The 26,501-nt window shown below is 47.6% G+C and overlaps 1 protein-coding gene across 3 annotated transcripts in view; it reads right to left on the bottom strand.

The window, feature by feature from the left end:
• The window catches only part of PNPLA7 (patatin like phospholipase domain containing 7), a 126,493-nt gene that overhangs the window by 1,035 nt on the left and 98,957 nt on the right, over nucleotides 1–26,501 (bottom strand). For all 3 annotated transcript variants that reach the window (XM_054848335.1, XM_054848336.1, XM_054848334.1), the window contains 8 exons: nucleotides 23,613–23,729; nucleotides 19,439–19,508; nucleotides 17,267–17,383; nucleotides 15,236–15,384; nucleotides 13,665–13,817; nucleotides 10,845–10,952; nucleotides 5,247–5,331; nucleotides 864–967 (listed from right to left, as the gene is read on the bottom strand). In XM_054848335.1, coding sequence (XP_054704310.1) covers nucleotides 864–967; nucleotides 5,247–5,331; nucleotides 10,845–10,952; nucleotides 13,665–13,817; nucleotides 15,236–15,384; nucleotides 17,267–17,383; nucleotides 19,439–19,508; nucleotides 23,613–23,729 — 903 coding nt within the window. The remainder of the gene's footprint in view (nucleotides 1–863; nucleotides 968–5,246; nucleotides 5,332–10,844; nucleotides 10,953–13,664; nucleotides 13,818–15,235; nucleotides 15,385–17,266; nucleotides 17,384–19,438; nucleotides 19,509–23,612; nucleotides 23,730–26,501) is intronic.

Genomic DNA, 26,501 nt, shown 5'->3' with positions numbered 1-26,501 from the left:
TACCCAGCCAGCGCCTTCCCAAACTGCTGAGAAGCTGTTCGTGTCCAACACAACAGGCAGCTTCACCTTTTAAACCCACCGGCCGCTCGAAGCAGAGTAAGAGCAGCAGGGATACGACCCTTCAGAGCTTTGCTTCTCAGGCTGGGGGCAACATCGGGTGAAGTCCGGCCTCGTGGTGCAGGTTTTCCTGCGGCCCCACAGGATCAAACTACTTTGGCTGGAAAGGACGTCTGGAGGGTAGAATACGATTCTCTGCGCTAAGCAGGGCTCAGTCTAACGCTAGGTCTGGTTCTTTGGGACATCTACTTGGTTTTCAAGTTCCTGCAAGGGTGGAGTTCCCACCATCTCCCTGCACAGCCCGTTGCAGTTCTCAGCCACGTTTACTGGGAAATGTTTTCTCCTGTACGCAGTGAGGATTTCCTTTCATGCAAGTTGTGTCTGTCACCTCTTGTCTCTTTGCTGCCTTCTCCCTACCCACCAGCAGGCGGGTGCAGCCAGCAGCCAGATCCTCTCTTCACTGGAGGAAGCGGCTCGCACAGCCTCTCCTCCTGCCCTACGCTCTCCAGCCCTGACGCCCCTCACGACCAAACCCCCGGAGCGGTGGGAGAGGCTCTAAGTGTGGCCGGGTTTTGCCACACGCAGCACCGCCGCAGATGACTGACCCGAACAGGGTGAACACGTGTCATTTAGTCTCTGTACTACATGAAAAGCAAACTTATTCCTGCACAGCCCTCCTCAGCAAGTCCCTTCCAGGTGCTTCACTCCGTACCCTTCCCGACACCTCCACCTCACGCCCGCCGCGCACCATTCGCACGGGACGCAGCAAGGACACAGGCACTGCCTGTTTCCAGGGCAGTTCGTACCGAGTCAGAGTCTTCTTCAACCTGGTTGCTTATGAAATTGATATAATCATCCTTCTGGTTGTCCAGAATTTCTTCCTCGTACTCAGTCTGGTAGTCTGACTCATCTAAAGAGAGAGGAGAGAAAACACACTGGTTTTAACTGGTGTTGGGAGAGGCAGAGAAGACTGGCAGAGGACCGATAGCTGCCTCCAGTGAGCAGCGGCGCAGGGCAGGGTGACTGCTGGCCAGCTCTGCAGCTCGGTGAACTGCGACTACTCGAACACAGATACCGGCTCTCCAGCCAGATCACAAAATAAACCGTGTCCTGCGTGTGAGCTGGTGTCCTGGAGCCCTCCAGAATCTGAAGAGCCCATAGCAGGAGCAGCAAACTGTCTGCGTTATCCTGGTGGGCGCTGGCCGCCCAGCCCGACGGGACACAAGCGCTGGCAATGGGGAGATGCTCCCTGGTGAACGCTCTTCACGGAGTAGTTGCTCCCCGCCCCGTCAGCCCAGACGAGACCTGCAGAACCCCTTCAGAAGCCATGCCTGTGGGCCACCAAACCAAACTCCCCTGGACACATCGGTCACAGACTCACTGGAAACAGGGACTTCCAGGCATGGGGTGAGCTCTTCCTGGGGCAGAGACGATCAGTACGTGTCTCAACCTCTGGTCTGCAGGGGACAGCGACATTTACACCCCCCTCCTCTCCACCAGGGGACAAGGACCTGCTTTTCTGGTAATCCAGCAGATTACCATAATTTAGAGAAGCTCAAGAGTTGTGCACAGAGGCACGGCGGTCAGCAGCAGGACATGCACCAAGCCCCCAGCACCAAAACCTGCTCCCAAGGACCGAGATACATCCGTGCAGAGTCTGCACGGTGCCTCTTCCAGCACCTGGAGATCTCTTTGGGTCTGTCCCTCAGGCAGCAGGAGAGTCGCCTGCCGCCAGAACCATCACCAAGCGAGCCGTGCCCAGGCAGACGCCCGCCATCGGCCCCAAACCAAGGCATGCAGGCAGCGAAACAAAGCAAGCGGTGGATGGCCACCTTCCTTCCGCACGGTTCCTGGCACGCAGAATGCAAGTTAAGGCATTAAACCGGCAGACAGTCAGTTCTGTGTGACACTAGGTTTTCCACCCCGTTCATGAGTTAATTCAAGTGTGCTTCAAGTTGCTGAAGCAATACCTGGTGTTCAGCCCACCAGTGAAGAAAGTGGCTTGTGATTAAAGTGGATTCTTGATTAAGTATTTCTTTTGGGAACAGTCAATAGCATCTGCTCCATGCTGAAGACAAGAGCACAGTCTGTTCCACAGCATTTTCATCTAACATGATAACTACAACTGACTGCTAGAACATTAGCATTAAAGACATTTGTTCTTTTTTTTTTATTTTTTAATATTATGGGTTTTTTAATGTGGATCAGAGAATTATCGTTAGCTTATACTAAAACCATTACTGATAATCTTTGATAAAACACACCAGAGAAGCTGGAAACTCATCTGAACAGCAGCAGACAGCACAAACGATGGTTTGCAGTTTACAGCTCCAGTAAAACTCACTGCCGCCAAAACCAAACTCCCTGATTTTCCAAGCACTACGCAGCGTTTAACCGGTCTTTGTACAGATACTAAAAGCCAAGAGAGGGGTGTCCCTTCTCACATCCGAAACAGCGGGTGCTGGAGGACTAGAGGGAAAGGAGCAGAGAGGGAGGTCCTGCTGTCCCCAAGGATCATCTTCCACTGCCCCCCTCGAGCTGGGGCTCAGGGGGCTCCTTTACTCTCCAAAACCTCCCAGAAGCATCAAGCAGGACCACGGCCTCGTTGCCCTGCTCGACACACCAACACCCAGAGATGGCAGCTGGAAAACGAGCCAGTGAAGAGGAGATGACACCGCCGGTACCCAAGTGTCAGGGGAGGGAGCGTGTCCAGCAGGAAGGTCACGCTTCTCGTGCCAAAGATCTGCTTTGTGATTCAGCGGCTTGCAGCATTTCTTTTACGTACGCCTGATTTCTGCCGGCAGCACACATCTGAAGGAAATCGGTGCTGTGTGGCTGGAGGGTTTCTGTTTCAGTAACACTGACAGGCTTCGATGTACATCAGGGAATTTGGTAGCTTGTCACAAATTAAGGTGCCTTAGTGCTTCTTGATAAAAGCACTTCCTAAGCAGCAAAGACGCAGAGGGTGACCTGGTGCCTGATAAGTGCATCATCCCCGAGAGGCGTTGGGATGTCTCCTGCTCCAGCCGTACTGCCAGACCAGGCTTTTGACACCAAGAGCAACGTTTCTCTTTCCCAAACGGCTCTTGCTACAACTGCTCTGCTACACGACTCGATCTCCCTCCAGCCATCACGTGCAGCCAGTGTGCTACCTCGCCTCGCGCCGTGAAACCTGGCCGAGGGCACAGCCCAGAGCATCGCTGCTTTGAGAAATGGGACGCGAAACCTGCCGGGGGAAATCACCGAAGAGCCCACGCAACTTCAGTTTTCAGAAATCCCTTACCAGCGGGAGCGTGACCAGAGATGTGGCTGAGCCACCCTCGGAGGATGGCATCTGTGCTCCCCTGGCCCTGGTCACGGCTGCGTAAAATGCAATTACAGCTGAACAAAGACAGAAAATCCCAATCAAGGAAGTGTTTGGATGCAGAACAGAAACATGGCCGCAAATACTGCAGCAGCTCAGCTGTGAAAATTAGTTTCTGTTCTCCTACAGACGCTTCCCCACCTGCTCACCTGCAGAACAGGTACTCTGGCTCCAGTGCGGGGCTTTGCCCAACTTTCCCCTGCTCACTCCTTCCCGAGGGACAGCCTCCCCCCCTTTTTTCCCCACTGCGCTCAGTTTGCCCAAGAGCAGAGAAGAAACCTGGCTGCCTTTTCTCCCTACAGAAGGCTTGGCTCTGCCCGTCAGGGCCTTTCGCCCTTGTACTGACACTTCCCCCTTCTCCTGGTCAATCAGAACACGATCGTTGTCATTTTCTTTCTCTAGAAGTGACATCATTTCTCCCCCCCAGCCAGAGATTTTCTAAATCCCTGCAGTCCGAGATCTCACTCAGGAAGGGATTCCCAGGGAGAAAAAAGGTTTCACGTTCGACAGCGCCGTTTCACAGCCAGCTGCCAAGCAGCCCCCTGTCTTCTTGCTTACGTGGGACAAACGCAGCCAGACCGTCTTCACCGCCATCGCTAGCAGGCAAACCCAAAGGCTCACCAGCACGTACGAGGAACCATCTGACAGCCGCGAGGCCACTGCTGGGAGCAGTCACCCTCCATCCGAGCTCGCCTGAGTACAGACCGCTTCCCCCGACAGCTCCACAATCCTCTTCAGCAAAAGCGGTGCCACGTTCAGAGAATCCGTCACCAGAAACCACAGAGGGGAGGAAGATCGATCCCAGTACGCTGGTTACATCTTAGCGGGTCTCGATGCCTATGCCTTAAATAACCATCTTACATGAACTCTTCGTTCTTATTCACAATGGCTGTTTCAACCACATTTGATTAATATTTTCTTCATAAGGCAGATGATTGCAATTAGCATTTCAAATTACCACAGGGACATCTCTACAAACAGTCACAGATGGGAGGACTGCTAACTTTAGATTTCCCTCTGCAAGAACAAGAAATTGGGAGGAGGGGGAGAGACTGTTTATAAAGAGCTCCAGCACGGGTGAAACGCTCGGAGGTTTCGGGCCCGCAAAGCTCTGACCCTTGTTGCGAAGCGAGCTTCGGTTCCGGCGTGCGCAGGGCACAGCCGCGGCACATGGCGCTCGAGTGCCGTCGTGTAAAGGTGCACGAGTCGTTACCTGTTCCTCATTAGCTCACTAGTGCTCCCCGAAACAGATGCGTACAAAAAGCAACGGAGCCAGTGAGTCACTCCAGATCCTACTCACGACAGCAGGAAAAAAAATCCTTCAGTCAAAGCTTTAAATCAGCCTCCTCCTGTCTCAAAAGGACACGGAGCAGAGAGCGAGGCCATTGCAAAGACCGGGAACGAAAGCCTGTCTTTGCAGGAGTTGCCACACACGTTATTTCACTCAGATTAGCCTGATTTGAGTAGGGATTACTCCCACCAGGAAACCACGCTGGACCACGCTGGCAGCGGGCTGGAAGCAGACGTCTCGCCGCAGCAGGAGCATCCGAGTGCCACCCCCTCCCGGCCGAGGCAGCAGGAGGGGGACGCGGAGGGCCTGGCCCGGGGCAAGCTCAGGCTCTGGGCGAAGCCAGGAGGCAGGCGGCCACTGCGGCTTTGCTCAGCAGACCCCGGAGCCGGCAGCCAGCCCTGAAGCATCACAGCTTACAGCACGGGGTGTTAGAAGAAAGCAGTTAGACAGGGTGCGCAGGAGGAACGAGCAGCCGTCCCTGCCTCGCTGCCCTCCCCAACGCTTCCGCTGCGCCGGCCAGATCCCCCGACTCACCGTCTGCCACGGGTGCTTTCACAGGCTCGATCCTGGACACGATTTCTGCCAGGTCCGTGAAAGAGGTGGTGGGACAGGTCACGTTCTGAAACACAGCATTACATTTTAGCTATATTAACAAATATACACAAAAAAATCCAAACATTTTTATCATCTAAAAATAATACTGAACGGACAGAAAGCTCCATGGTGGCAGAGAGGATTCCCAAGTGCAAACAGTGGAACAACCCCTAATGGCTCCTTCTCCATCCACGCAACAAGAAGCCTTATTAAAAAAATAGCAAACTATAGAAAAGACCACAAAGACAAGAACCGGAGGGTCTGGACTCTGTGACAGACAGTGCTCATTTTACTTGTTTGTTCTCCGTCACTGTTTCTTTATGACAGGGAGCGGCTGGGGGTGCAGCCCCCAGGAGAAGGGCCCCAGCGCCCAGGACGCCGCAGGTGGTCCAGCCCCGAGCTGGCCGAGCGATGCCGTGGGGGGCTGCACAGACAGGCGGGCAGCAGCCCAGGCACTGGGGTGACCAGGACCCACCCAGGACCCCGGCAAGCCGTGGAGCTGGAGGTGCTGCAGCGAGCAAGAGCCTGAGGTATGTGGTCTGCCCGCAAGGAGAAATATTTCCCACTGTAATTCCTCTTTTTAAGAAACCCTTTCTATTTTTACGCTGTCTCACCCAAGCAGTGGGTTGAGTGTTCTCTATTTTACGAAGTTGCCTGCTCCAGTTTCTCCTGTAACAAAACCCAACTTTGGCATTTAAGAACCATTTTGGTCTTCCCGCATGCTGCGAGCGGCCCCACCTACGTCCCCGGGGCCAGGCAGAGTCACCAGATGGCAACCTGAACACCTCTCACCTTTTTTTTAAAACCAAAGATTTTAATTAGTACAAGGGCAACCCCCACCCCAGAGGAGAGAGACGGGGAAGAGCTGGCAGGGGGCATGGTATCGGCACTGGGCTGCCGGGAATTGCTGCGACAGCCGGCTTTCTAAATGCCCAGACCTGCCCCCGTGCTTCCAGACAGGGCAGTTTCCTAACACAGGGTTTTATGAGCAATTCTTTGCTCTTCTGGCAAAAGCATCGATACTATGAATCATACAAGCCCCGTGGGGGTCACAGCAGCAGCCCATTACAGCTGCAGCAGATTGCTCTCAGTTGACCTTTAATCTGTAACTAACTTTTGATGCAATTTAGCACAGCTAAAGCAAGGCGCGGATCCGGGACAAACTGCTGGTGGGGTGCGGTGGACAGAGAAAAGCCCAGAGGGAATTAAAAAATACCTGCATGAAATGAAACAGCAGTAGCTTAGGACAAACACTTTAAAATATACAGAAGTCAGGAAGCTCAGAAGCTCAGCGTGACCATTAAGGAACCGTCAAGAAGGGTGAGTCAGTCCGGTCTCATTTTGAACACCTGACCTGAATGGTCCCAGCGAAGCGTTTGCAGAAGGCTGTTCCCCAGGACAGGAAAAAAAAGCATCTACATCTTCATTTTGTGCCATATGACTAAGCAAGGGATATGTGCAAACTCTGGCCACCGAGCAGACACAGCAACGCTCGAGCCGACCGCCTGTACTCTAAAAACGTGGACTCTTACCAAGCGGACAAAGCGGCTGCACCCAGCGCTCACACAGACATGGGCCAGGCTGTCCTGGGGGCGCAGAGCAGACGGGGACTGGCGCTGGAGGGGACCAAAGTCCAGGGCACGGTATGAACAGCTGAGCAAAATCCCGGAGCCAAAAGGTGCTTCAGGAAAACCACCATCAGCTCCCGCGCTCCCGCAGATGGGCTGCGAGGACAGATGAGGATGAAGACAATCGTACGTGCGACCGTACCCGTGGGAGCGTCTGTTCGGGTCGCTGACGTCCAGACAATCCCGCGTGTAAGCCTGCTAGGGGACGCTGGCTGAGGCGGCTGCGCCCCAAAGTCCTTGCACCAAGACTGGAACAGCACTTGTCTGATGCTTTGCAAAGAGGAATTTAACGTTTAAACTCTTCCTCTTGCTACGCGTAAGGACAAAACCCACACTCCCATCAGTGAACGCAAGGCGGAGAAGCCTCTCACATTCATTTGAAACCTACTCTAAAACCTTTCTGCTGGTTTTTTTTTTTTTTTTTTTCCAAGGAGGAAAGTATTCTCTTTGGCACAATCTTTATTAAATAAATTAGAGGAGAAAGACAGTCACTATTGTAGTCTGCTAGATTATATTTAGCTTTGACTATGAATAACACTTCAGTAGACAAAACTTCCCCGAGGAGATCCAATTAATGGTATCGCATTATTCCGCGCTGGGGAAGAGCAAGGGTTGTTCAAGTGAACTTCATGTAAGGTTCCTGTTGTTTGCGTCTTCAGTATTTGCATTTTTGAGATGAGATAAACAGTGGTGAATGATGAAAGGAAAGGAAAAGTATCTAGATAATTAAAAGTCTGGAGTTTTTAAGTAAAAATTCAATGCTTGCGACATGGAAACAAGATGATAAGAAACCGTGCTCAGCTCTCTCAGATGTTGAACACTCCAGAAATAGCTGAAGAACTAAAACATATAGAGCATCAAAACCTTCACTAATAATGGCAAGTTAAAAATACCAGCTGTTATCCTGGGAAGATAGCAGAGCTAAAGGACTTAAGTGACTCTAATGGACTAAGAAAGAAAGAAAGAAAGAAAGAAAGAAAGAAAGAAAGAAAAAGACAAACACCCCAGTGGGACCCTGCAATACTTGTTATTTTATAGAAATAAATCTACTGAAACAAAGGTCAGATGAAAAATAAAGTCTTGGGTTTTACCAGACACCAGAGTTTTCAGAGGAAGAGCAGAAGATCTCGTAGGCCCTTGGGAGCTCAGCCTGGAACTGAGCCCTCGCACCAGGTTGGGGGAATGCGCAGAGCTGATGGGTCCTGCTCCATAACCCGGGCGGTTTGTGGAGCCGCCCTCCTGAACCCATTATTTTCATACTCTTGGCGTCTCAGCAATCAGCACTTTCTGCTTTGTTATCAAGTGCAGACACAGAAACGCAACGACAGGCTATGTCTACAACGAGTACGTGACGTATTTGATCCCCAGGGCAGTCGAAGGGCCATAAAACCCAGGATAGATTGTGATGAACGTTCAACATGCTGCTTGATGCACAGCTGTAATGTCATGATTTAACTGAAATATTAGCCTGAATTACTGTAACCCATATAGTGGGCAATTTTAAAATGGTCTTCTTTAAAAGAAGCATTTGTTACAGCAATGAATATGTTTGAGCTTGTTACCAATTGGTGATAAAAGTTAGAGGATGAAATAGGACATATAACCATTTCTGGGACAGACACAATTTTCTCTCCCTTGATTTCTCCTTGTGACTATTAACACACAGAAACAAACACAAACCAGCTTGTAACTAGTCAGAGGCAGAATGGGGACCCGTCATCTGCCGCTCAGACTAATGTTATCTCCTAGTCCAGCTCACCTTCCCAGTAAGAAATACCAAGCTGATGAGTTTTGGGGCTCCTCAGGCCACTCGGATCACCAGCTCTTTCCCAGAAAGCTCAGTCCCTCCGTGCTCGTCCCGCAGCCGCTCACCCTGCCAGGCAGCTGGGGGGGATTCGTCTGATGGTGGGAAGCCATCAGCACTGCTCCCCGTGGCTCCCTTCACACGGCCGGACCCGAGGGTGCTGTTTCTCTTATCCCAGCGGAGCCATTTCGGCAGGTGACTCGCACCCTACGGAGGCTCACCTCTCTCCAGTGACAAACGGGGGTCAGACGTGGCCGTCATCCGCCCCTCGCTGCTGGGCTGATGTCCATCCCTTCCTCTGCCCTTGCATACACCATCTCCCTCCTAGCGAAGCTCTCTGGAGGAGCTGCAAATACTCAATGTCATTTTTCACCTCTTTTGACTTTCCTTAGCGAGGCTCACTACAGTTATGATACATTTTGGCAATCACTTAAAATATTACTGCTCATTTCCCTATCTCTAAAAGACGATAAAGATGAATTACTGGGTAAAACATGAAGCCTTTTGTAGCACTTGGGTTTTAAATCAGAGGAATTCAAAGGAGAGTAAGGATAATAAGCCAATATATTATAATATTGTACCCAAGTCCTCAAAAAGGTGATAACTGTTTCTTAAAAACAACTGAAACTTCCCTGCCCACTGAGTTATGAACCAACTCTAGAAGCTGACCTCAATCCTTAAACCACAAAACCAAGGGAATTTTATCCTACTTTTAAGTAGGAATCTTAATGGGACTGTAACCACACAGCAACACTATGTAGCCTGTAGATTTACCATAATCAGGCATTTACCAAACCGTACATTAACTGCTCGGACGCGCTGAGGGGGACAGAACAAGGGGCGTGAAACCCAGTACCTCGACTGCACTGCAAGCTTCTGCGGGGCCTTCACGACGGCTCTATGAGAGGCCTTTTCTAACAGAGGAGTGAGGAAGAAAGGCAACAAAGGAAGAAATCTACAGCTTTGCAGGGATTCTAACTCTTGGCTAAAAACACATCTCCAGCAAGGGTTTCATTCAGGTTTTCTGGAAGCATCTAAGAATCATAGAATCTTTAAGGTTGGAAAAGACCTCTAAGATCATCAAGTCCAACCGTCATGATTGAGTGACTTGAGTCACTCCATTGAATGACTTGAGTCACATCCTGAAAGCCAGCAACGGCTGAGATCAATGCCAGCGATCCTGATTCACGTCCTCTGTGACAAGGACTGGGCAGCTGCTGGGAGAACGCCACTGCCCCAGCAGACCAGTTTCTAGTAGCAAGAACAATATCCAGGCACCACCTGAAGTCAGTGGCACAAGAATAAGTGAGAAGTAACTAAAGAAATTCTTAGAAGGTTCCTCGTTCCTACCCAGCGTTACTCAGGCAGGCAGCCCACATGTGCATACAAGCAATGGGTACAAAAGCAGCCCATGGCCTGAAACCATGGACCATCCTCTCTCTCGGGACCCGTGGGGGCACAGTCGGAGCCCCCACCCCAGCGCCCGGTGCAGAAGGAACCTCAGCCAGCAGCATTCAGTGCCCTCCAGACTGCTGACTCACTCAGGGAAGGAGAAGAGAAAGGTGGGTGTGTAAACATTAGCTACGCCTCTCGGAAAAATGCTGGTTACTGGTGAGCATTCCGCCTTCCTTCAAGGACATGTGTGTTGTGAGCGATTCCAGGTCACAAACACGGTATCGATAACCTGCTAGAATGAAACAGCAACAGGAGAGGCACCCTGTGGAGTGCTACGTGGCTTCCTGGGGTTTCAGAGGCCCCATTGCACTTGCTGAGGATACGGATGGATCACTGCACGGGCACACATCAGGTACGGGGGACGGATGGGCAGACATCGGAGCCTGGGCTCTGGCCACACTTGTACCCAGTGATCAGAGAAGTGCAGGACCTCATTCGTCCAGGCTACGGGTCTAGGAAAGAAGTTTCTGAAAAGCTTATCATATTTTTTCTTGCCTAAAATACAGTTTTAACGAATACATGCGTGCTCGCAATAAGGACTCGAGGCAATCGATCATTGTCCTTCACACCCCTGCCCAGTTTCCGGGCAGTACGCAATCTGGCGTGCACCGAGTAGCTCTTGCGGAATAGTGCATTCAAACGAACACTTACATCAGTTTTGGATTTGCAAGTCTCTTGCCGGTCTCTTAGCATCTTGTCAAGGACTCCACTCCTGCACCAGACATTAAATACTGTTTTCCCATGCTGATATCCTACTTCCTGGAAAAAAGAGAGTCAGGAGAAAAAGCTAATTAATAGCTAAAACCCCATTATGTCACATTTTCTGCAAATCAGAGGTCTACCCCAGAGCCAGGATGTACTTTTGCTACCTTCCAGCCTCAGCTTATGAGCTGTTCAGCCTAAAGGATTAGGGGAACTCTTAAGCAAACAAGGTACTATTTTAAGTCCAAATGCTAACATGACCGTTGACCCCACAGTATGCAATGAAAAGTGCCACCTGACACAACTATTTTTACAGCAGTGGCTTCAAGCAGGCTGTTCACAGAATAATGCCATATAAAGAGAAGCTTAGGACACATACGTATACGCCCTTCCAGTACTGGCTCGCTCTTTGGAAGACGGAAACGCCACAGATTAATTTGCGTCTTCTCCCCTCTTGGCTCCAGAATAGTCAAGAGAAAAAAACTTTTTTAGCAAAGAGAAGTTACCGTAGGGCAGCTGGTTCCAAAATCTCTTGCAATGAGTTAAGCCAGACAGCAATGAACATGCAAACGTCAGTTTGCTGGAGCAGAAGCGACAGCACATGGACAACACCAAACCCACAACCTCCACGTTCCTCTAATTTAAAAGTATAAAGTAATTTGCACTTGGAATAATAACATGGCACTGCGTCATTGGCATGGAAACAACTGAAAAGAATAAATCGATTGCTCCAAGTTGTACTCTTTTTCTAAGAAGACAGTAGAAACGGTGTTGAAAAATCAAATTGAAAGGACAGAGCAACAGGTGTCAAGAGTCCTGGATCCTATTTCCAGCTCTCCCGCTGGCAGCACGCACTGGACCTCAGGCTTGCATGGCAACTCCGAGCGCTGGAAGCTGCCCTGGCTGAGCTGGTATTCTCTCTCCTCCGGTTTTTGGACCAGGGTTCAAAGCACGGGAGGCAGCTGGCTGGAATTCACCTCTCGTAATCTGTTGTAGCTCCTCAGCCCAGGGTGGATGTGATTAGTCAGGAGGAAAAGGGATTTGAGAGATCTACAACTGGCTGGGTCAGATCGATGCGAAGTAACTGCGAGAACCCGAGCTTTGGGAAATGACGTGCAGCTGACATTGCTCTGGGCTGACACAGAAGAGGGGTTTGACAAGAAGAGGGGATTTTTGTTCTTTTGAACATACGGTGCCCATCTCTATTTTCTGTAAACTCCAGGTACATAGCTGAAATAAAACCCCCACTACTTCATAGCCTGTAACGGTCAGGGAATGCCTAGGATGCCCTTTCCTTTAAGGTCAGCACAGTTTAAAGCTTCCCTGTGGACAAAAGTTATGTCGCTACACTGCAGGGAATGAAAATCCAAGAGGGTGCTGCCCCTCCGCACCTGCAGGGTCTCGTGCCAAGAACTGCCTCACAGAACGTCACATCTCGGAGAAACCGCACTTCTCTCAAGTTTTATTCCACTGAGAAAAAATTGCCTGGCGTCTTTAAATCTCTTTAACGACACCAAATTAGACAGAGACAGAACAATGATTTGACAGCTCACTATCTGTTACTGTGATGAACTACCGGACCCGTTCATCAAGGTTTTCAAAATGGCCAGGGCACTCCATCTAGCGAAGAATATTATTTATCAGCAAAGTCTTAGATCCACCGTTGGCAGACAGACTGTTTGCCCAGGAGCTATGAGACACCACATATCCTTGAGAAAATATTTATATTGGGGAAATCAGCTGGTGGTTTGGAATAGCTGCTCTTTGGCCCTAACGACTCTCTCAAACGCGAATCTGCAAGGTTTAATAGTATTACGGCTTTTGGTCAGTATTTATAAGACAGTATTAGAGAAATCAACCTGCAGCCTAATAGGTGTTGTAGGTTCTCACTATAAATAAAAAGGAGATCAAGTTAAAGAAAAATTGTTGGGTGGTTTTTTTTTTTTCCCCAGCCTAGAAGAGCAAAGCTATGCAGAAGCACCTGAAGATGGAAGACGCTTCACAGCTGAAGCAGGCAAAGAATGGAAAGAGACAGTGAAATAACTTCTTTGAGAAAAGTATCATTACCTCAACCTGGGCAGAGACGGTTTGTTCTGAATGCTGAATTACGTCACTAAGACAATTCCACTGCACATCTGGAGTCAGTTCTACCCATGCTGGTTGCCGATACATAAACAAACAAAACTAAGTCCCAGCGACGTGTAACCTGGTACTACCCTTTTTACAACGTCCTTCCACTGACATTGGTGCTGTTTTCCTGATACTCTATCAGGTGCAGAGGAATTGTGGATGATATGTTTTATTAATAGAAGTGTTGAAACGCTAACCGAGCCAGATATTTTAGCATGTTGCCCTCCATTTCAGTGATTCACGGCCTCCCCTACAGACTTCTTCAAATCTTTCATGCAACAACAAGCTACATAATGAAGGGAGAGAAATGACACCATTTGACAAACCCCAACTGCCCGAAGCAGCTCAGTCACCCAAGAGTTTTTACCAAGCAGCTGAGCAAGAATTGTCATGAAACAGAGCGAGGCAACTGATCCCTTCACAGGTCATTATATAATCAAGGTTACTAACTCGATTTCTGCTGTTAATCCAATCTCACAGCTATGATATCATTCCACAGCGTTATTTAGCGTCAGTTATTCACTCTGTGCCAACCGACTTCTCTTGCTCTCGTAGCTTAGGCACTAATTAGCAACACAAACCAGCAGATTTCTGTGGAACGGCAATATGGGGGAACTGCCTGCCCCAGGATGCACTTACACAGATTTCATCGAATTTCCCAAAGTCCAGGGTACCGTATCGGTCAATGGGCGGCCGGATATACTCGCAGTAATCGCTGTTCTTCACCATCTCCAGCTGCCGCACACAGCACACGTACGCAAGCCGCGTCTGGATCTCTGCCATATTCAGCACCTGCCAACCAGGCCAGACACCACAATCATGATTAATTCGGAAATTTAATTTCAGAGTATGTTCTGTGTTCACAGTGGAGAAAAAGCAAGTTATTATCAATTTTTTTTTTTCCACCAAAGCCTGCTGAAGCCTTCACACATCAGCACCTCCATCTGTTTCCCAGGCAGTGTGGACAGCTAGCCGATGAGTCTCCATAATCAAGAGCAGAAAGGGAATTGCCCTCAAACACATTTCTGCAGTTCAAGGTTGAACTGAGTCTTTAATTCCAGGATATAGTGGTACCTTAAGAAAGAGATCTGCGCTGAGAGGGGCACAGTGATCCTTCACGGAATCAGTGATGATCTCTGTGGTACCAGGGCAGAGATTTCACAGAATGGTTGAGGTTGACAGGGACCCCTCCAGACCGTCTAGTCCAACCCTCCCAGCCCAAGCAGAGTCAGCTGGGATGGGTTGTCCAAGACCACGTCCAGCTGAGTTCTGACTATCTCCACAGATGGAGACTCTACAGTCTCTCTGGTTGGCCTGTGTTTCACCACCCCGGTAAAAAAAGCATTTTCTGGTGTTCAGAAGGAATCCCGTGTTTTCATGTGTGCCTCCTGTCATTTGGGCAGTTGTAATATCTCACTGGGCACTACTGAGAAGAGTGAGGGTCTTCCATTTCCCCCCACCAAACGCTGGGAGCAGCAGAGTCAACCCAAGGCACAGCTGGGCACAGCTGCACCAACTCCAGATGGCTGCTTCCCAGGCAGATGAGTTATTACAGAGAAAAAAACCAACTTTAGATTAGAGCCCATTACCCACAGTTTGTAGTATTTTCCCCAACTTTGGGAAGCACGAACAAGTATTTTACTTCCAATTCCAACAGGAGAAGGTGTTAATTGTAGTTGGGAGGGAAGCATTCACCTGGGGGACACCTGCAGAGCCAGATAATTTAGGAAATGCAGAAGAGTAAGTAACAGCGTTGGCCTGAGTACATGCAACAAGAGAAAAAAGTAACCATGCTCTGCAGCCCTGCATTTATTGGTAGTAGTAATGTTAATTACCGCCTAGTGCTAAAGTCTCCCTAAATCAACAGTTCAGACACATACAGGATATAAAGACTGAATTGGACAAAGTTGCTACTTTTCTTGGTAAAATTTGTAAATTCTGACTTTATCAAAACTTAACGCACCTCTAAGAAAATGTTTCTTTCCTCTAACAACTCTACCACCCCCTTCCCAGACTGGGGCTCTGCCCTCTCCCACGTCACTGCCTTTTCTTTGGTGGCAGGACACTGCCCAGCTGTCTTCATCCACGAGTAAGAGCTCGAACCCAAGCAAGATGATGGTCTGTCACCGGGCTTGCTCCCTGAATGAACATGGGGAAGCTTCCTGCTCGTTAAATAAAACCAGCTGCCATTTAAATACAGTCTACAATACCTTGACTTTCTCGGCCAGTGGGTTCCACCTCTTCCAGAGCAGCCACCAGCCAGACAAGCAGTCGCCATAGTTGGTGAGGTCTGTCTCATCCCGGCTCCCCACATCGATCGCGATCACCACCTTTGCGCCCATGGACCTCGCAACATCAGCTGGCGGGAAAGAAGGTCGTCTCAGTACCAGTGCTGCCCACGCCGGTGCTGCTCAGCCAAAGCTTACGTACGTATCGCTACGGAGTATATACCCTGACGTCGTACCTACCCCGAGCGTCTCTGAGCAGCTCAGATATAAACATTTGCAGGAATTCTGCCGAGACAGCCTTTGCCTGGAGAGATCCCAGTGCACTGCCCGCTCCGCACCAACCGAGCCCCCTGCGTAACCTCAGGGTGAGTTCCCGCTGCTGAACTGCCGGTGAACGTCATTTACGGGGTAAGCGCTACCCCGGATCGGCCACGCTGCCACCAGAACTAACGTGGGGAAGAGAAGGTGGGACACACACAGCTCGGGCCCACAGTTACACCAGAGCAGGTATAATGGGAAAGAGCACATTAAACCCACGTTAATTCTACCTCGTGCAGCAGCTCTCATGAGAACGAAAGATCTGGGGGACGTGTAGAGAGCACAAGTGGCAGTGGCCTTAAAGAGGAGAGGCGGGAGCGCAGGGGTCATCCCTGCGGATGGAAGGCAACAAAGGAGCGGAGCAGTGCGGGAACCAGCCTGCAAGGGGAGGCTGGGAGAAAAGCTTTGGGATCCAAGAGAAAGATTCATATTTGGAAGTGGCAGAGAAACGAGGCAACACTTCCTACAGTCAGCTAAAGGACGAGCTGCAGCCCTGAGATTCGGGCGAGGATTTAGGGAAGTGCCAAGGGAGGGAAGAGGACACCTACCTCACAGAATGAATTTATATTTCTTCCACACCCCCAGAGTCCAAGATAGTTGCAGTTTCCAAAATAGTTATGCGTAGGAAAACCACAGCTCTGAAGAACCAATTTAGATGCTTAATTTGACACTTATTTAAATCAGATCTGTTCTGTAACTTGGCTTTATATTCCTGGGCTCGTTCAGTCTATTGTGTCTTTTCCACCCAGTGTCACCTGCGCGTGTGCTCTTTGCTCTCTCCCATACGTGCAGGGGGAAAGGTGCCCTGGTTTGCAATTCATACTCGTGCTTACAGACAGAAACAGAGTGTCAGATGCAGATTTTGGGGGTCTATTTGGTGTAACTTCCATTTCTGGTTTTTAGGCAAATACAGCCCTGATGGAAAAATATAGTCTGGGTTTGTCTTGAACGTGTAAATGATTCAGGTTGCCCAGATGCGGAGTCCCTAGCTTAAGATTCCTTCCTCTTTGTTTGTACACAATTATAGTCACAAACTGCAATGACACCACGTGTCTCTCTTCTGTCTTGGCGACCGATGCTTTCCGACTACGATGACACCCTGACATCAACCACATCCCAAACACGCACAAGTGAATTCACACGCCTTGGACCCTTTTGGGTTCAGTCCTCAGAACACCCCAAACTCCGCATCGCGCTTTTGATCGCCACGTGATTCCACCTCTGCCACGTGCCGGCTGCTGACCGAGCCCCGATGTCTGTCAGCTGAACCCTTCAGGCTCTGGGTGACACCAGGCTGAACAACGAAGAGTTAATGCTCTTGCTTTCTCAGAATTATTTCTTATTCAGCGGATACTTTTTGAAAAGAAACTCAAAGATAGACTATATGTTTGCAGCTTAATTTCTGCTCTCTCCTTTCAGGGAGCACTAAAATAAATTCAAAATTAGCTTGGAATTAGATGTTCAGAATATGTCTATTAGGAAATACTTTGTAACAAAAAAGCCTTAATAAAGCCATGATAAAGCAAACACCTAGGAAACTGGGAACAATGACTCCTGGTAACCATCATGAGATTAAAGGTGTCTATCTCCTTGTTTCCTTTTTTGGGAAAAATAAAAAAAAGAGGACAAAGTTTTGCAGGCTGTTTGACGGGCTGCGTTCTCGGTAACTTCTTCCAAACTGCTCCAGGCACCTACCTGGAAGATTATTGATGTAACCTCCGTCCATCAGGAGATGCCCATCCTTCGGGTCACACAGAGGGGGCATGTACCCAGAGAGGGACATGCTGGCACGGACGTACCTCCACAGAGAGCCTGCAGCAATGAGAGGGAGGGAATGGCAACAGTATTAATTACTGCCACAGAGGTGGGGTAGGCTTTTGCACTCGTTAAAATAATTGGGAGATAGAGGCTGTCCTGAGAATACCATTGGGAAGTTATTAAAGAAGTTTATTATTTTCTTTACCATAATCCTGGCTAGAAAAAGTAAAAAAAAAAAAGCTATTCAGACATACAACCAGGCAAAGGCCTTAGAAACCACAGTTTTAAGCCCACGCCTCATATTTATTGCCTTCAAGGAGATTTCAGCATATGCCTGACTGCGGGGATCATCTTCAGTGCTTTGTTGGGCTTACGCTGATAAGGAAAGGAAAAGGCTTCTCCTGGGGACAAAGAGACAGAAAGAACAAGCAGATTGAAGTGCAGCTAAAGCCATTATGTTCTACAGAGATCCACAAACCCCAGACTTTTTGCAGGAGCTGAACATGAAAAATACATGCTGCGGAAGCCCAACAATTCTGTTTTCCCCGCTCTGTGATGAGCAAAGATTTTCACTTGTAAAACCAGTGTGAGTACGTGGTGGAGATCTTATCTCTTCTTAGGACATTTCTGTTAATAGTGCTGTAAGGAAGAAAGTTATAATCTTTTAAGCTGTTGGAAACAGAAGGTTTAATCAAGTAGAAATTGATTAGATCTGTTTCCTGTAACACATTCTGCTTTAAGGCTCTTATTTACTGATTTGTCTCTCTTAACATTTGCATCAGTTGAACTGGGAACACGCTGTGTTTCCAAAGAGGCCAAGAGTCTTGTCTGAGATGCGAATCTTTGAAATATCAAAAATAAATAAGACTTGCAGCATTAGCTCACTTCTCAATAATTAACTACTTGGTCCTTCAAACAGCAACTCTTTCCAGCAAACTGGGAATTGATTTTTTCTCTTCTTTTTAAAATATATAACAGTTCTGTTTCTAATTATAACCGAAGCACTCCTACTGTTTAGCACAGGTCAATACTGGCAGATTTAGGTTTTATTAATAATAGTTTCAGTTGAGTTGGAACTTCCACACAAGAAAAAAGCTGACGACTTGCGTTACACGCCACTGATGAAACCAAGATGGAAGAGGAACGTCCTTCCTCTCCTTTCACTGAACTCTGGAGATGACCATAACCATGCTCCAGCTGATTTCTATCCTTACATTAAACTTCCACAGGGACAAGTAGCTGGATGGAGTGAGTTTCCTGACCTAAGCTGGCTTAACCTGCTGCAGAATGGGAATACAAAACCTCTACGAAAGGTTAATCCTTTGCTTGTTTTAGCTCCCCTGGTTGTCCTCGGTCAACAAAGCCCCGGTGTCAGGGTAATTTAGCGGTTCTGTACCCCACGCCTTCGCGGCAGGAATGGGAATCTTTACCTGCGCCAGCTCAAAAGACAAAACATCAGAGACGTGGCAGCAAAGGCTTCAGCTCCTCGAGGAAATATCTGGGGCACCCAGTAGGCTTCTGCTTTCTCCACTGGAGCCCGAGTCATTGCACCGTTACCCCAAACAGACAAAAGCTAAAGCAAGTGTCCCACAGGGCTGCCACACGTCCTGACAGCGGAGAAGACAGCTCATATCTTTCTCCTCTGTTCAGTCAGTAAAGTACATTCCAGTTTTCCACCAGAGAAATACAGAGGACTGGACACAAAGGGGAACCTAACCCAGCCTCTGCTTCAGGCACAGGAGTCTCTTTATTGGGGAAACAGCTTCATTTACGGGGAATTTGAATCTTAAAATGTTTTGGTTGCATTAGTCCTGATTTATGGCTAAAACACCTGCACTTCACGGGATGTTTTAAGGAAACAGAATGGTGTCAATGGACCCATTTTCTCTCTAAACAGTGAGTGTGGCATCTCATTTAATTTCTTCCCAACAGCTCTGTTCCTTGTTATCTGTGTACCACCACAGTTTGGTGCTCAGCAAATAACAGAGAAGGGAGAAACAAAAGGAAAGACAAATTTAAAGGTGAGGAAAATTCCAGGAACAAGGGGTGACACGGAGTCTCACATCATTATTTACAACCTGCCGCCGGAAAGGCTGCCTACACACTCACCATCCGTGTGGACCCTCATTGCTGAGGCAGTGATGTCAGTTGTGATCGTGAAGTAAGGAATCCACAGATCCTGCAACAGAGGAGGTCCCAATTTTACTAAGTCTGTAACCTTGCACTTAAACTAAACCCCATGCCTAACGCAAACCAAAGCAACAACCTCCGTAGATGGAGCTGTAGACACAAACGCCTGCGTGGGTGGAGAAAAACCCATCAGCCCTGTGTTCAAGTTCATAAATTTGTTTCATATGCAAGCATTTCATGCAGAACCAAGGCAGACAAAAATCCGTCTTTCCTTTTTTTAATAGCAAGAAATACTTGTTCCAGAAGACTGTCCAGCATACAGAGCAGCACAGAAACCTCATCACTCAAACCAGGAGATCACCTTCTTTCTGATATCTGTTGTGCTTTCAGATGAAGTGTGGGGGTCTGATGATAACTCTCAGTTAAAGAGGTCCCTGGGCTGTCTACTGCTGGAGGACAGCGTGAAAAGCAGGCTCAGCTGTTACGTATTTGGCTTTTACCCAGTTCACTAAATACCCGCAGCTTTTAGCCTCCCCTGGAGACATGGCACTAAGCTAAGAGACCTTTGATCTCACCCAGTATGGTCATTCCTGCTTTTCACCCAACTGTTTCCACTCAAGGTGGTGTTCATCTACTACACAGAGCAAGCCTTCCATAATCATATTCACCATGGATGAACATGCAACTACTCGGTTCCCCATGAACCCAACCTAAGACCGTAGCAGGCAGCATCTTCCTTCCCTCAGTTCCTGAGACACCAGAGTCCAAGACGAAGAGAGGGAAAGAACATGGGTCATGGCCTCTTGACTAAATGACCTTCAATTTGTACCTTGTGGTTAAGGTAGTGATTGCACAGGAGATGGAGTGCAATGCTATGGAGAGCAAAGCTGCCTGGAGTCAAAGAGAACACAAAACTGTGCAGCATTACCTACAGGAACAAAGGATCCTGCAAGGTAGATCTTCAAGAAGACACCAGAGGCTGCTTGAGGTACTACAGAGTAAACTAGCAGTGAGGAGTGTGGTACGTAACCTACCTAAGAAGGAGGGTGATAGCAAGGCGATTCTTTTTGTATCAGTCCTTTACAAGTTTATTCCACGGGGGCTAAACCAAACCAGCAAGCCCTGCTCCTGGGAGGGGAAGTTCTCATTTCTGTTGCAGCCATGTCTGTACTCACATCCCACTAGCTGGAAAAACTGCAGAGGAAGGTGGCCTTCCAAAGGCGCTGGAGTTTGTTGGAGAGAGGATAGTTTTGCAAAGTCTCCGTGGAGTCTAATGAAAGGGTTGCCTGGGAAGAGGGAGGACTTGTTTGAATTCAGCTTATGCCCAGAGAACACCAGCTGATAGTTCTGTCAGTGACACAAAGCTGAACCCAGACCGAAGAAGTAAACCTCCTTTCCCACCCAGCCAGGCACTTTGTTCCTGGGACGAGGTGTCTGGGCCTGCTCCAGCACAGCTTTGATGTGCCTTCAACTCAAACCAAACAAGGGCTCGGACTCCAGCTATCCGTATGAGCTGAGCAGCACTCCCTCGCTGGTCAGTCTGTATTTCTGGTACGAGCGTCTGTGCTGCTCAGTACGACATTCTGAACCGCCAGGAAGGAGGGTTTTTTCGAGCGAGTTTAATCTCTTAAGCAGCTCTGCAAAGATGGTGGAATTGGGGAGGACTAACAGATGCTGCACAAGTATCACAACCCATCTGGTATAAATGCCACAGGAGGGCGGATGAATAAAGTGTGACTACGAGAGTATTAGGGGTGCCTCTCCCTGCTAAAGATATTCTGATTGCAGATCTCGGTGCATCAGCCACATTTGAAGCAAAAATAGGGGAATGGGAAAAGAAGTCTATCTGACACTTCCTTTCATTTTCATGCAAACGCACGCACAGAGGAAACTAAACCAAGACCTACGACGCAGTAATTAAGACTGCATTTCTCAGATATCGTTTCATTTATTTTGGAGACAGAGCATTATTCGAGTCTGAAACAGGACCTGGTAAGACTCTTCTCTGATTCCTCACACCTGAACCTTCAGCCAAGATGACTTGCAAGAGCATTTTGTGCTTCTGGCACGGGCGATAAAAATTCCAGAGCCTGGTGCTCTCCTGGAAGGATGGGTCATTTCAGAGGAGTCATAACTGTATTTCTTGAGAAATATCTTTCAAGCGCCCTGCCCTGGATTTCTGTGCGCTTTCCCGGAAGAACCCGCACAGGCTGATCTCTCCTCCCGGACCGCCTTTGGCTGGCATCTGTAACAGGAATCACGGGGGCTGCTGGTAACCAGGGCTACCCCCCGAGCAGCACTGCTGGGAATCAGGAGACACCTACGTTACAAGGGTTGTCAGAGAGCAAATTTAAGAGAAAATGGAAACCTCCCTTTCAATGTCAGAAATAACAGTTCAACGTAAGTGCTTCCGCTCCCCGGCTGTGAAGCAGAAGAGGGACGAGGGCACGCGCGAGAAGTGCAGGAGTGCCACCTCGCAGCCATGGGGGGTAAAACGGAGGAGCTGGCCCAGTGCTTCCTAACTCTAAGCTTTTAGAGAGACACAAGGACAGTACCGCCCCCCCCCCCCAAACCCACCCCAACTACTGAGAAAAGACAGACGTTTGCAGTTTGGACGCTTTGAAATAATGCTTTAAGAAAACATTTGTTCAAGGCGTAATGCTTCTTAGTTCAGCTTCTGTTACTTTATAAGTTATCGTTTGCACTTAGGCAGCTTCCAATTTCTGTCTGTCTAGTGAAATGACTGGTTAACCCGCGCTGATAACAGGAATTGCAGCGAAGGGGGAGCCGCCTCTTTCCTTGCAGAGCTACACAACATTTCTCCTTATTTATCTGATGGAAGCCTTCCAACCTGAGGAAGGGCGTAGCCTGTGACCCTCAGCACGTGCCCACAAAGATGCTGCTGTTGCACGCTGCATGCTTCAGAACTGGATTTCGCTCTGACAAAACCTTCCTGTGACTGCAAGGTTAGAACGATCGTACAATTACAGCTGTTAAAAATCATAAGGAAGGAATCTACTGGATCTTAAAGGCAAGTACAATAAATTGACTGCTGAAATCCAAAGCAGTGAGAGGTGCTTTGCAGAAGGCAGCTCCTCGGCTACGTCAAAGCAAGTCGAGAGGAGCCGGTTTAGTCCTCGGACAATCACACGTTTCCCTATCAGGCACTGCTGGAACCAAAGATAGGAGCTGGAGTGCCGCTGAAGGGACACGCACGATTAGAGAACTGAGAGCATGGCTGGCGCTACCCGAATAACGAAAGTCATTCCAGTCTCAGAAGGACTTATCACTCCAAAACCTGTTTGTTCCCAGCACCATCCACTCTGCACAGCAAAATCCTATTTTAAGCCACGTGATGATTAATTACTTACTTTCCTACTTGCATTTAAGTAGGGAATGGTTTAGATTATTTTTAATAAATATATTTTAAGTATTTATAGTGTTAATTTGCTACATAATCTTTGCTCACAAGGATTCCAAACACGGGAATAATTTGGTTAAAACTGCAAATGAGGTAAGATTGCAAGACTACCCCATGACTCCCTAAGCGTGGTGATCTAGGAAGACAACCACTGCTAACGTGCTTTTTATAAATTGGAGGACAGGTGAGATTCTGCATGGAGCTATCTGCTCAGGTGGATACACCACACCTCACAATTACAAAAGGTCACCGTATGCAAACCAGAAAACAATACATTTTGACCTTATGGCAGTTTTCAATAGGCTGTCCATAAAAACTCACTCTAGCTTCAAAAATAAAACAAAAACCCCAACCCCATTGTTACTCTCTTTAAGACCTTCTTCTGGTGTGCCCTCAGGATCTCTCAGACCTCATTTGCAGAAAAAGTGATGAAACAGTCTCAGCAATTCTACTTCAGTGACACAATTTTAATTTCTGCTCTCAGACAATGGAATCCCTTTGTCAAACGGAACAGAAGTAGCTACAAATAATCTGCTCCTTGTGTTTTCTAAATCCACCAAAATGAAAAAATGGGTCCCTTCCTATGTTCATGTAACATCACATTCACAGTTTGAACATGTTTTCAGTCATCCCACAGCCCCATACCTCATATTAGCACAGAAGAAAGTTATTTCTGCTGCAGCAGAACACAGCGCCATCATCTACTGTGCATAAAGTGAATAAACAACCCACCTCTATCTGCTTATCTTTGAAGATGTGGTTGATGCTGTTGTTAAAAGCCGCTCCAGAAAACATAGAGGTTATTGGATATGTCAAGTCTAGAATAGTCTTAAACACTGAGTTCATAACCTAAAAAGAAAAGAAAAAAAAAAAAGAAAACATTTCACAGGTAAATATATGCAAGAATCCATATTAATGTATGCATTAACGTACGCAATTCGAGAGACATCATATTCCAGATTCTACAGCCACCATGTTGGCAGCATTGCTATTTTGAATACAAAAGTTGTCAAGGGGACAGAAGTACGACCACAAAAACTACAACCAGTAACTCCTTGCACGGTGCAATAAATTTAAACCAAAAAGCAGCCAACTCTGTAGGCAGTCTGCAATAACTGTGGAGGAACAGGCATTTGCCTTGCTTCCCTTCTACCCATAAATCAAAACGTCCCCCTGAAGCCGTGTGCACTGGCACACGTTTCTGCCTTAAACGCACATGAACAGTACGGTTTAATTCTTGATTTTTTTTAAATAACAAAAAGATATTATTAGTTATCTCCCTCTTCATCATCCTATCCATAGCGTACGTGCAGTTTACTGGCGCGGAAAGGAAATGATAGGTCTCTCGTATAGGAATCTCTGTCTTCGGGCATCTCTTCTCATTTGCGGATCACAACTAATTTTTCTTCCGGTCTTAAATCCTTTATCTGCACCAGTGTAAGCAAAATTGTGTAAGCGATTCTCTGGGACTGCAACAAGGTGAAGTCAGTCACAGGTTGAAGAGCTTTACACACACTTTCTGTCTATCAGCGTCCATTATTTTTCATTCCCAGAGTGAGTTCTTGTGCTCTTCACCTGCTGCTTGGTAGCCAGCACGTAGATACTGCTACAGGGACTCTACATAAGCTAGACAAACCTCACGTGATTTGGCTTCCTAAAGCAATACAGACACCTACTCTATCACGTAACAGCGGCAGGCACTGTCAAATGCGTCTCCTGTAAACACACGTATACTGGAATTAAGCTTTCACGGATTCTTTCATTTCCCCATTTCAAGTGCATTACATCTGTCCAGTAACCTACAAGCTAAAACGATGAAAATACCTAAACTATACGGTGTTATGGTCATTGTATTCGTCTCAAATCCTAATAAATCCTAACAAAATTCAATGCCTGATATATTACATCATACTCAGGTAAAATGCAACAGAAGACCAAAAAACCCAATTAACTCATTCGCAATTAAATAGGGTTTCACTGGATGAAATATTTCTAGGAGACGACGTATCTCCTCCCTCTCTCCATCTTCTCTCTCGCTTAACAAACGGTGTGGCAGAGACCTACGGCGTGCCACAGACTCCCAATCTGCCGTCTGGTAAAGGATCGGGGATCAACAGCTGGCCTTTGCTTTACTCTAGCAATGATTTAAAGCCGAGCAGGATTAGCCTGCATTGTCATGTCCAGCTGCTTTTAAATATATATTAGGTACCTGCCCAGAGAATACATGTCCAAGTATGAAAAAAAAAAAAAAAAGAAAAAAAAGATCCTTAAAAACAAGTATTTAAGCGAGAAATGTGGGAGAATGTAAAAGCCTTAGCAGAAACCAACTGGGAACCTGCCACCTTCATTCACATCTTCATTTCGGGTCCTGATGGGGTGAGGACGGTGTGCCAACCTAACGAGAGTCATGCTACCCACAGCTTCAGCGTTAAATGGAATTAGTTTTGTACTTCAAATAGGGATTTGGTCTCTGACATTACTTAGAATGATTAAATTGGGGAAAGAGGCACTTACAAAAAGTCCTTTATTAGATCCTGAAGGAAAATCTCTCCAACTCAGCACCAAACCTCGGGCCATCCTTGTTGCAAGTGAGCTTTATAATGCTGAGGCTCTACATTTTCCCTGCAATTAATGCTCACAGTAATCTCATACATGAACAAAATACTTCTAATTAATAGTTATTTCTTAATAGTCTCCTTTCTCATAACTGGAAGATGCCCTTTTAGCTGACGCTGATGGCCAACACCCTCCCAAGAATAGCTGCTACCACCTACCATTCTCGAGATAAGGTCAAGTTCAAGATCACCCTTTGGGGAGGCAGCCAGAGCCCTCTGACATCTGCTCTGCTCCCTACCCCTCGACTAACCAACGCCGGCGCCCCCAGGACGGATGCAGCTTCAGTTCCCCACGGCACAGCGATGGGAGGCGCAGCCTTAAGGCATCTCTACGATTCCCTTAGGGGAGAGCAGGTATTTTGCAATTCTTCATGAACTTCCCATGAACTTTCCTTTCTACAGCTCTGCTGCAAGATGAGCTTTTTACTAAGACCGACCTTCAATCCCAAAATTATTTTCAAAGCTACTCCGTGCTATAAAGCAACTTCATACAAGGAAAAGACAAGGTTCCTCTGAACAAGAGCAAACGCACATGATGATGGGCAAAAAGAAACCTGAACTCATTTCTGGCTATTTTGTTCTTTGCTGCAGAATGGTTGTAAACTGGTGTCAAAACCCAGGACACTCCCAAGATTTTTCAGTGTTCCTGAGTGTGTGTGTGTGTACATATATATATATAAAAAAAATAGAAAAAAAAAGCAAGGGTATGGGAAAACTTGTTGCGAGAACAAAAATTTAAAACAGCAGAACTGATTACGTCTTTTTTTAAACCACTAGAGATTTCAATGAAACAAGCAAAGGAATTCACAAAGAAAAAGATGTTAAAATAAAAACATAACTCAGGCCAACAGTTTCTGAGAAATAGCACTACAGGGAGACATTTATCCAAAGGTAGGAATTACAGATAATGGAAGTTCACATTCAAAGGTAAACTATAAAGAAATCTAAGAGTTGAAGAAAATTAAAACTAATCCATATAAGAAACTGCAGCCATCTCGGAGTCAGG

This window comes from Grus americana, chromosome 20 (genome assembly GCF_028858705.1).
Source record: "Grus americana isolate bGruAme1 chromosome 20, bGruAme1.mat, whole genome shotgun sequence".
Lineage (NCBI taxonomy): Eukaryota > Metazoa > Chordata > Aves > Gruiformes > Gruidae > Grus > Grus americana.
The sequence above is the reverse complement of the archived record's forward strand: the minus strand, read 5'-3'. Positions and strand labels throughout refer to the sequence as shown.